This window comes from Gobius niger (genome assembly GCF_951799975.1).
Source record: "Gobius niger genome assembly, chromosome: 13".
Classification (NCBI taxonomy): Eukaryota; Metazoa; Chordata; class Actinopteri; order Gobiiformes; family Gobiidae; genus Gobius; species Gobius niger.
The window spans coordinates 1,108,601-1,118,809 of NC_136864.1; the positions used below are offsets into that span (position 1 = coordinate 1,108,601).

The 10,209-nt window shown below is 42.7% G+C and overlaps 2 protein-coding genes across 2 annotated transcripts; one reads left to right on the top strand and one right to left on the bottom strand.

Annotated features, from left to right (window-relative positions):
* Window positions 1–275: 275 nt before the first annotated feature.
* Window positions 276–6,075, bottom strand: LOC306972838 (class I histocompatibility antigen, F10 alpha chain-like; the record flags this gene model as incomplete). Its single annotated transcript, XM_079569545.1, has 7 exons — window positions 5,909–6,075; window positions 3,725–3,991; window positions 3,094–3,369; window positions 927–1,262; window positions 534–629; window positions 440–457; window positions 276–334 (listed from the first exon to the last, which is right to left on the bottom strand). Exons 1-7 carry the CDS (start codon window positions 5,964–5,966, stop codon window positions 276–278), a joined length of 1,110 nt encoding a protein of 369 aa, XP_079425671.1. The 5' UTR covers window positions 5,967–6,075.
* Window positions 6,076–6,393: 318 nt separating this feature from the next.
* On the top strand, window positions 6,394–8,688 carry bola1 (bolA family member 1; the record flags this gene model as incomplete). The annotated part of the gene is made up of 2 exons (XM_079569278.1): window positions 6,394–6,444; window positions 8,241–8,688. The coding sequence occupies exon 2, from the start codon at window positions 8,254–8,256 to the stop codon at window positions 8,686–8,688; it is 435 nt and encodes a 144-aa protein (XP_079425404.1). The 5' UTR covers window positions 6,394–6,444; window positions 8,241–8,253.
* Window positions 8,689–10,209: the final 1,521 nt, after the last annotated feature.

The window sequence follows — 10,209 nt, forward strand, 5'->3', positions numbered from 1 at the left end:
GCCACTGACAGTTGCTAACCGGTAGCATGCTAACGTCTTGAGCAGCTCAAACACTGGCTGAGACTCTGTTGACATTACTGAAAAAGTCACTTCTAACTTCACCCCCGTTTGGCCCCATAGCGGAGGAGAGGCTAAAGGCGAACAACATCTTTGACTGAGCGCACGTGTAAAGACCAGACAGGTACAAATCAACTCGTCTAAGCTCAGGTAAGAACAGATCTCAGGGTGGAAGAACGCTGGCCTGTGGAGAGGTGAATGTAGTGAGTTAAAGGGTCTCACTGAGTCTCTGCGGGTCTAGGGTTCAACTCCTGCATCACCTCAGGTTCACTCGACTCTGTAAAAACAGGAACAGAAACATGACTGTGTGGTTACAGTAACAGGAGAGTAAAACACAGGAACATGACTGTGTGGTTACAGTAACAGGTGAAGCGTTACTTACGAGGACTGAGCTGTTTGTCTGGAAACGAAGCAGAGAAACATTCGTCAGTTTGTGTCTCATTAAAACATCAGGCTCATTTTGACTTTCATTTTACCTTTGAATCTGCGATACACAAAGTATCCAATCACAGCACAGACGACGGCGCCGAGAACACACGCCGCGGCCACGATGTACGGAGTGTATTTCTTCTCTGTTAAAGAAAACAATCATGAGTCAGTGCGTTTATAGGAGATGGCTGAAGTTAAAGGTGTGTTTTAATGGACCGCGATGCTGCTGTGCCTGTCAGGTCAAGCCCAGGGAGTCACAAACAGAGGAGGATCTGCTGACCTGGTGAGTTTAAGTGTCAAATCAGCACCAAACTCGTCTAATGGGGAAAAACCGAGACACTGGAGGAGCGTCAGAGGTTTCAGGTTATGTTTGTAGAGCCATAAACTACAGGATTAGCTGCTGTGATCCTCATGACTGCAGCGGAGGGACATTATATCACCTCTGAACTCAAACTGTGCCCTCGGTCTCAGTCCGGTCTCACTGTTGGTGCGGATCAGCCCGGGGTCCAGCTTGGTGACGAGGTCGTCTTTGACTCCGGACAGCTGGAACACACAGCTGTACCGCCCCCAGTCTCCGGGGGGGACGGAGGACAGGTCCAGGGACACGCTGCTCTGGAAGGTCCCGTCGTGGTTGGGCAGGATCTCCCCCCACTCCCCCTCCAGCTCGACCCCGTCTTTAGCCCAGGACAGCACGGCCCTGTCGGGGTAGAAGCCTGAGGCGAAGCAGGTGACCGGGGACGAGGACGACTTCTGCAGGAACCACACTTTCGGGAGCTCTGTGGGACAGGAGGGTTTCTCTCAGAGCGGAGCCAGATCTCAGACAAGGATCACTGAGGTCTTTCATCTGACGGAGATTCACTCATTTATTACAAACACAGCTTCAAACAAAAACACATGGGAACTGAACATGAGCAAACGTTCAGCTTTAGTCTGGATTTTGCTCATTTACTTCAGTTAAACAGACATGATGTAGAGTGGACTCATTCAAATATCTAGGAACAATTTTGGACAATTCTTTCACATTTAACCAACATGTTGACTGTGTTTAAAAGAAAGGCTTTTCCTGCTGCGTCGCTGAGCGGGTTTGGAAGTTAGTGACCAAATCTTATCAAGGGTTTATCAGTGTTTAATTGAGAGCGTACTGATGTTTAACACAGTCTCTTGGTTTGGTCACTGTCAAAAACAAAGCTAAACTTGGCTGAGTTGTTAAACAGGGCAGTAAAATAACAGGCCAAGAATGAACCAGTTTATCTCAGCGTTATAGCAAAGCAGTGCGTCGTGTTATAAGATCACAGAAGATGATCCATTGTCCCGTCACTTTGAGCTCCTTCCATCAGGGCAGAGACACAGACTTCCTCGTGCCAAGAGAAATGTAACAGGAACTCTTTTGTTCCCTTTGCCATCAAGGAGCTGAATAAGTTGTAAGTATTGAAGTCGTTCAGCCAGTCTGTTCCTTTTTCCTTTCCTAAATGAAGTGAATCTGCTGCTGCTGTGTCTGCAGTGAACTGACTTTATAATGAACTGATTTTATTATGAACTGATTTTAGAATGAACTGATTTTAGAATTAACTGATATTATTATGCATATTGCTGGGTAAATGTATTAGAATGTATGAACAAGCCAAAGGCACATTTCTGCCATCATTGTGCATGGTAACCCCCACCTGAATCTAGTTTTTACCCTAAAAGCTTCTTGAAAAGAAGTGTCAAAAGAGCAACAAAAATGTGACGAAAACTAAAAAAAAACAGTGGCAAAAATTCAGCTAAAAAGTTTAAAAATGTGACAAAAATTCTACAAAAATGTGGAAATACAAAAGCAACAAAAGAGCAGTGTTCATTTTGACAACATATTTTATTTTAGTTTTAGTCTTCGTTCTTTGACTAAAATGTAATGTAATTTTAGTTGAGATTTAGTCAAAAAAATCGTTTTAATTTTAGTCTAGTTTTAGTCGACTTTGCATTGATAATATTCATTATAATCATGTTTAATGTTGTTCCTCTGCTTCATGGAGCTGCTCCACATGAACAAAGCTCAGAGCTGATCCTTTAACAGAGAATTTACATGATCTGAGGCTCTTTCAGACGGTCAATAGAAGTTTGGATGATTTTAGTCTCTCCTTTTCATCTTTATTTAGTCTGATTTTAGTCGACTAAAATATCTGGACATTTTAGTCACAGTTTTAGTCTCATGAGAAACTTTTAATTTAGTTTTAGTCCAATTTTAGTCACAAAAATATCACTTTGACTAAAATTAAGACTAAATATTTTAGTCGACGAAATTAACTCTGCAAATGAGGAAACATGACCCAATAACATAAGAGACACTTGGCTTTCAACTGAGGTGTTACACTGGCCTAGAGGCTGTAAGCTTTTAGATTTGGGTAAAGCTGAACTGGAGTAGATGCATCTGTTAAGGCGGGGGGTAAGAGGTGAAGGAAACTTTTCAGTCAAATGAAGCAGTGACTTTTGCTTCTCACTGAGGTTCGTCTTTTTCACTTTCGTTAACTCCATGTTTTTATTTAAACGCTGACGTTTATGAGGCGTTTCCTTCAGAAGTGAGTTCTGATAATCCTCTCTCTGATGAGGTTTAAGTGTAGAGGTGTTTACCTGTCCTCTTCAGAGTCGTCTCTCCGTATCGCACATATTTCTTCAGATACTCAGCACAGTCGTGTTCAGCGTAGTCTTTGAATCGAAGAGCTGTTCCAATCTTCTCCCACCTCAGTTTTGTGGGAAAGGCCTGTTGTTTTGGAGCGACCCAGGTCTGTGTGGCCCAGTCCAACGCGATGAAGTCTTCACCGTCAAACGCAACCAGATAATATCCTCTGATCTCACCGGTCTCATCGTCCCAGTCACAGCCATACATGTACTGAAACAAGTGTGAACCTGAACAGAGACTCAGAGTCAGAGTTTGTCAAAGAGAAACACGAGTTTCATGTGAATCATTATCATCAGTTTAAGTTTTATTTTACAGAACAATCGCAGTGTGAAGAGTGAGGAGAGACATTCAGCAAAACATCTGAGCACAGAGCTGCATGTGTGCTGTGGCCAAACCTCTAGGCCGTCCTGCAGCACTTCTGAAACGCTTCTGCAAATGATTTTATTATGAACTAACTTTTATTTATTTACATTTTAACATTTATTATGAACTATTACATCATCATCATCATGTGTTTCTGTAAATCAAACTAAAAACAGTGACTCGTGGTTTATTCAGTTAAAGGTCAAAGTTCAGACTCACCTCCGGTCACGTTCAGACGCTGCTTTACTGTTTCAATGTTGACTTTTCCCACCTGCTCATAATTCAAATTGATCTGAGTCTGTTGTTCCCAGTACTGATGATCCTCGTCTGTGACTCTGTTCATCCACTCCTGTTTAGGCACCGCTCTCTTCGTGTTACTGTCGTAATGAATGATCACCAGGTCGTTCACTAAACCGACTGAAACGTACTGAGGGAAACCTGAGATCTGAGATGAAGCCGTCTTGAAATATCTCAAAGTGTGAATCACTGAAAGAAGAAGAAAATCACACGTTTTAATTTAAAAACTGTGCAATAAAAAACTACAAACATATGAAATAAAACAGATTCATTATGACATTTACATAAAAAAACATTGTCTTTTGTAACCTCTTCACCCCCGCCTGAACCGAGCACATTTCCTCCAGTTCGACTTTACCCACATCTAAAATCTTCTTGAAAAAAGCATCAAAATAGCGACAGAAAAATCAACAAAAGTGACAAAATTGCAGCAAAAATACGACAAAACAGTGCCATAAACACAAGGAAAAATCTTTGAAGAGTTATGTAGGTCTTAGCTTTCAAATGAGGCGTCACTCTGGCCTAGAGACTGAAAACTCCAGCTTTTAGATTTGGGTAAAACTGAACTGGAGAAAATGTGCTTGGTTAAAGCGGGTGTAATTGATTAATAAACAATAATTTAACCCTTGTGTCTTCCTCAGATGTTTCCTCATTCTGTTCACGGCTGAGAGGAAACAATAGATCAGTTTGCCTCGTGTGTTCTTTAAATGTATGTGTATTTTTTAAATAACATGTGATTTACAGTTTGGAAATCTTAACACTCATTCATACATATCCCATCTATCCTGAAGTGTTTTTCTTCAGAGCTGATGCAACAAGTGAATTTCTCCAGATCAATAAAGGCTTTTCTTATTAGTTTTGAAGCAGAAATGTCTGTTTCAGGAGTGGGTCTCGACGGGTGGCCCGGGGTTTCAGCTGCCAGAAGCTACTGGGGGCTTACGAAGGCTCACTGTCTGTTAGTACTTTTTTAAATATATATTGTAAGGCGTAATAATACCAGGAGTAATTTGGCATCCGCACAGTAAAGTGAATATTACTGCGCGGATTTCGAACTACTCCTGGTATTATTATGCCTTACAATGCACAATACACTTAACGTAACCATATTTAAAAAGGGAAAACGTGGAAGAGCTTGGTAGCTTCTATCTTGACCTGTTTTGGAGCTATAGAGGAGAGAGGGAGAGGCTAAATGCTAACGCCGTCTGTGCTGTGTTTACGTGACTGAAGATCAGACAGGTCCTAAAGAACTCGTCACAGCTCAGGTAAGAACATATCTCAGTATGGAAAAACGGTGGCCTGTTCCTTTAAGTGCCTGTTTCATTACATAAACTTTTAAAAATGCCCAAAAACCTTATGTCAAAATGTTCAAGGCTCCATTGACTTTCATTATAAACAAAAGTTTATAATATCAGCATTTCATTTTGAAGAACATGAGTCAGATTTGACATTTTTATTGTATTTTCTCCGTTTGGACATGGTTCCTGTTGTTCGCAGATGAATGAGGTGAAAGTATTATTTTCCCATGAGAATATAACGGAGCCCTGGCAGAACCTGGAACTTTTCTGCCATAAAACGTCAGGTTTTAAGTCTCACTGCAATACAGGAAAGAGGCGGGAAAAGGTGCAAAATGCAGATCTATGATATAAAGACACGAGAGAAAAAAACACAAACGAACATTTTCTGCAGAAAATCCACGTCAACAAAAATGTTCACAGGACTTAAGGGATAAATATGGAGGATCTATGAACAGATCCACCTTTTTACATTAGTTTTATTCAATTTCCTTGTAACATGTTTTGTTTTGCTTCAGAGACTTGACTCAAAGTTAAAATGGCGGCGAGTCTGTTTCGATCTGCGCACCTGTAATAATGTGGACGAGATCACAACACAAACATCTGTCAAACTGACTGAAACGTTTGATTATTTCTAAACAACTCTTACAAATGTGAGACATATTAGAGAAATGTAGTTAAAGCTCAGTCTGTACAGAGCAAATCAACTAACAGCGCAGATCGACAGAAAGAGAAAGTATTCGGCCGGGACTAAATCTTCACGTAAACTCGACAGAATGAACAGAAGCTGCAGAACAAATGTAAATATACTGACTTGATGCAGTTCCGTTTATCATGACTCCCAGCAGGAAAACAACAGCACAAATCTTCATGGCGCCAAATCCTTCAAACGTGTCAGAGAAATGAGAGATTCCTCCGTCAGTGACCGGGGATAAACTCACGGACTCGGAGACAGACGGGTTTATATAAGGTCCACTTTACTTTCGGTTTAGGTTTGGAGTTTACGTCACTTCATCCAATCAGAATTCAGGAAAGCGTAAACGTCACGAGTATCTGGGCAGACGTGAAACAAATACGTTCTTTCCGAGCGTCAAAAGGGACAGTCGCGAAACCGGAAGTAAATATTGAAGTAAACACGAATGGTTTTGTATTATAAGGAGGCTAAACTCGTACTTATTTATATATTTATGTATTTACTTATTTATTTATGTAGTAATCTGTTTTTAGAGATAAATAATATGTCCCCCGCACATGCGCACTCGCGGGATGACCTCCAGCGTCTTTCCTGCGTCACTTCCTGTTGACATTTTTACAAGATGGCGGACGCTCGGGCTGTTACCAAACTGTCCGGTGAGTGTTCGGTTGTTGTTTGTCAGATGTGGCGGGCAGATGGTGCTCGGACCTCGGCTGCGGGACGGGCTGTAGTCCCGGAGGGTTCGGAGAAGTCCAGCCCGGGACAGGTCCTCAGGGGACGGCTCTGTGCGGTCAGATACTCCGTTAGCACTAGCCTGCTCAATGTATTTCCCTACAGTCGTTAGCATTAGCCTGTTCAATGTATTTCCCCATAGCCGTTAGCATTAGCCATCAAACATCGCTACTTATGAAAGATCCAGATGTTTTCAGCTGTTGTCAACCCTCAAAACACATTTCGGTTTGTGTCAGAGCCTCGTTATGGATCATGAATGAAAGTTCAGACCTTTGGAGATGTTACTTTAGACACAAACGAGCTATAAGTGTCTTGTGTGAGACGTGCCCTGGTTTAAGTTATAAAATAGATAAATGTATTTCTGGGTCAAAAACATTTCAACAGCCTGACAAATTGTTTCCACAGTTTGATTAGAATTTCTCACAAGAATAATGAAGGATAATTAAATTCTAAATTCAGTCTTAAAACGGCTTACATCAGTCATTACAGTTTAAAGGAATAGGCAGCCGTTTTTACATACTGAGATATGTTCTTACCTTAGCTTTGACGAGTTATTTAGGACTTTGTGTCCTTTGTGTGTGCGCTCAGTCACGCAAAATGACCATAGATGTTGTTAGCATTTGGCCTCTCCCAATGTGTTCCTATAGCTCCAAACGGGGGGGGGAGTTACGCCTCTTTCACACCGTACGTGGATTCTTCAACGAACTGACGAACGAACCAGCCAGCGCCAGCATTCGCGAGCCGCGCTTCAAGTGGCGTCCTGTTGTTCAGATGAAGCTCTTGTGTGATCTTCTCTTTGCGTAGAGAAGCGTCTCGGGCGCTGCCGCCTCCGCTCCCAAAACCAAAAATGGAACTCGAGGGCCTTTCTTTCGCGTGTGGGCTGCGCAGCGAAGTGGCTTTCAACGCCAAAATGTACAAAAATCACTTTAAAAAGTCATTTAACGTCTATTCAATCGTGTACTTGGAATACATAAGGAAATATACTTAAATATAACTTTAGGCGTATTAATAACATAATTTTCCATGGCTACTTTTTTTAATTTATTTGTTATTGTGCTTGAAACACATTTTGCACGTTAAAGGTACTAGACGCAAGTTTGCCATTCTATACTCACTACTGCCATCTCAGGTCATACGTGTAACTGCACCTTCTATATTAAGCTCGTGCGTGACGGCACTTCGGGCTGAAGCAACACCGTTTTCAGTGACAGTGCAGGATTATAGAGGCAGTTGTGGTGAACAGGTCTGGGCTCATTCTACACATTAGGACATTGTTGGAACATGTAGGGGGAGGAAAATACTTAATTTTAACATTTTTAAACTCCGTATAGTCCCTTTAAGGAGACATATCAGTTGTATTCCTATCTTATAATTATCATATTGTTGCTTTAGAGTGAACCACGAGAAGTTTTTTTGAGTCCAATACTACTCTAGATGCTTCGCCCACGCTCCGTGGCGTATGAATACTTGCCGCTCGCCGCGAGGTAGTTTGACCGCAAAGGGCGCTCGGCTCTGAGCTCGGCGTGCGGTGTGAAAGAGGCCTTAGAAGCGACCAAGCTCAAAGACCAGACAGGTACGTATCAACTCGTCTAAGCTCAGGTAAGAACATGTCTCGGTGTAAAAACACTGGCCTGTTCCTTTAAACTGTAACTACTAATAAAGAATATATTATAATTGTAAAGTAATTGTCCAACCCCAGTAATGTGCTTGTGTGTCTCAGTGAGGCTGTTCTGATGTTGTCCCGGGGCCCCCTCTGCGCTCGCCCGCTCTGCACCCGTCTGCTCCACTCCGGGCCCCTCATGGCTCCTGACCCCAGCCGCCCCGTGGAGACCTCCATCAGGACCAAGCTGACCGAGGCCCTGCAGCCGGAGCACCTGGAGGTCCACAATGAGAGCCACATGCACGCGGTCCCGCCGGGCTCCGAGTCCCACTTCAGGGTCCTGGTGGTCAGCCCCTGCTTCCAGGGCCTGTCCCTGCTGCAGCGCCACCGCCTGGTCAACACCACGCTGAAGGACGAGCTCAGCTCCAGGATCCACGCGCTCGCCATCCAGGCCAAGACCCCCGAGCAGTGGACCGCGGACCCCGCCCTGGGCAAGAGCCCCGGCTGCCTGGGCGGCTCGAAAGGGGACCGCAGCGTCCAGGAGAAACTGCAGACCGGACCGGACTAGACTCTTAATCAGGGGTCGGACCAGGCTCTTATTTAGGGGCAAGACCAGACCTTATTTAGGGGCAAGACTAGACCTTATTTAGGGGCAAGACTAGACCTTATTTAGGGGCAAGACTAGACCTTATTTAGGGGCAAGACTAGACCTTATTTAGGGGCAAGACTAGACCTTATTTAGGGGCAAGACTAGACCTTATTTAGGGGCAAGACTAGACCTTATTTAGGGGCAAGACTAGACCTTATTTAGGGGCAAGACTAGACCTTATTTAGGGGCAAGACTAGACCTTATTTAGGGGCAAGACTAGACCTTATTTAGGGGCAAGACTAGACCTTATTTAGGGGCAAGACTAGACCTTATTTAGGGGCAAGACCAGACCTTATTTAGGGGCAAGACCAGACCTTATTTAGGGGCAAGACTAGACCTTATTTAGGGGCAAGACTAGACCTTATTTAGGGGCAAGACTAGACCTTATTTAGTGGCAAGACTAGACCTTATTTAGTGGCAAGACTAGACCTTATTTAGGGGCAAGACTAGACCTTATTTAGGGGCAAGACTAGACCTTATTTAGTGGCAAGACTAGACCTTATTTAGGGGCAAGACTAGACCTTATTTTGGGGCAAGACTAGACCTTATTTTGGGGCAAGACTAGACCTTATTTAGGGGCAAGACCAGACCTTATTTAGGGGCAAGACTAAACCTTATTTAGTGGCAAGACTAGACCTTATTTGGGGGCAAGACTAGACCTTATTTAGGGGCAAGACTAGACCTTATTTAGTGGCAAGACTAGACCTTATTTAGGGGCAAGACTAGACCTTATTTGGGGGCAAGACTAGACCTTATTTAGGGGCAAGACTAGACCTTATTTAGGGGCAAGACCAGACCTTATTTAGGGGCAAGACTAAACCTTATTTGGGGGCAAGACCAGACCTTATTTAGGGGCGGTTAATGTGACGTCTAATCGAATTATAAACTGACCCTGTGGCTGATCTGGTGAACTCATGATCCCATGTTTTATCTCTTTGAGTCGACGCTGCAGGTGAAAACATACAAACAACTAATAAAACAACTTAAACTCTCTCTTTATGATGTTTATTCTGTGATGTTTTGTGTCTTTGAGTCTGAGATTTATCCAGGAAGTGACTCCATCATGTCTCTGTCTCTCCCTGGTCGTTCATGACATGTTTGGTATCCACGTGTAGCACGAAAGGCTGTGACAGGGATGGGGCTGTAATCCATATATGGTCATTTCCTTTGTTTGTTATTTTTGTTTTGTTTTTAAATTATGATTTATTTATTTTTTTAAGTTTGGAAATGTTTGGAAAACTGACTGTGGCTTTTACTTTTTTTTTCTTTTCACTTACAAAGATTTTTCCAAAATTAAACCAGATCTAAAATCCCTCTGAGCAAATCTTTGTAACTCATGAGACTAAAACTATGAAGGTTAATTTGTGTTTTTATTATCAAAGTGTTTTTTTTTTATACACTGAATTTATGCAACTGATTTTTTTGCATCTGTATTTCAAC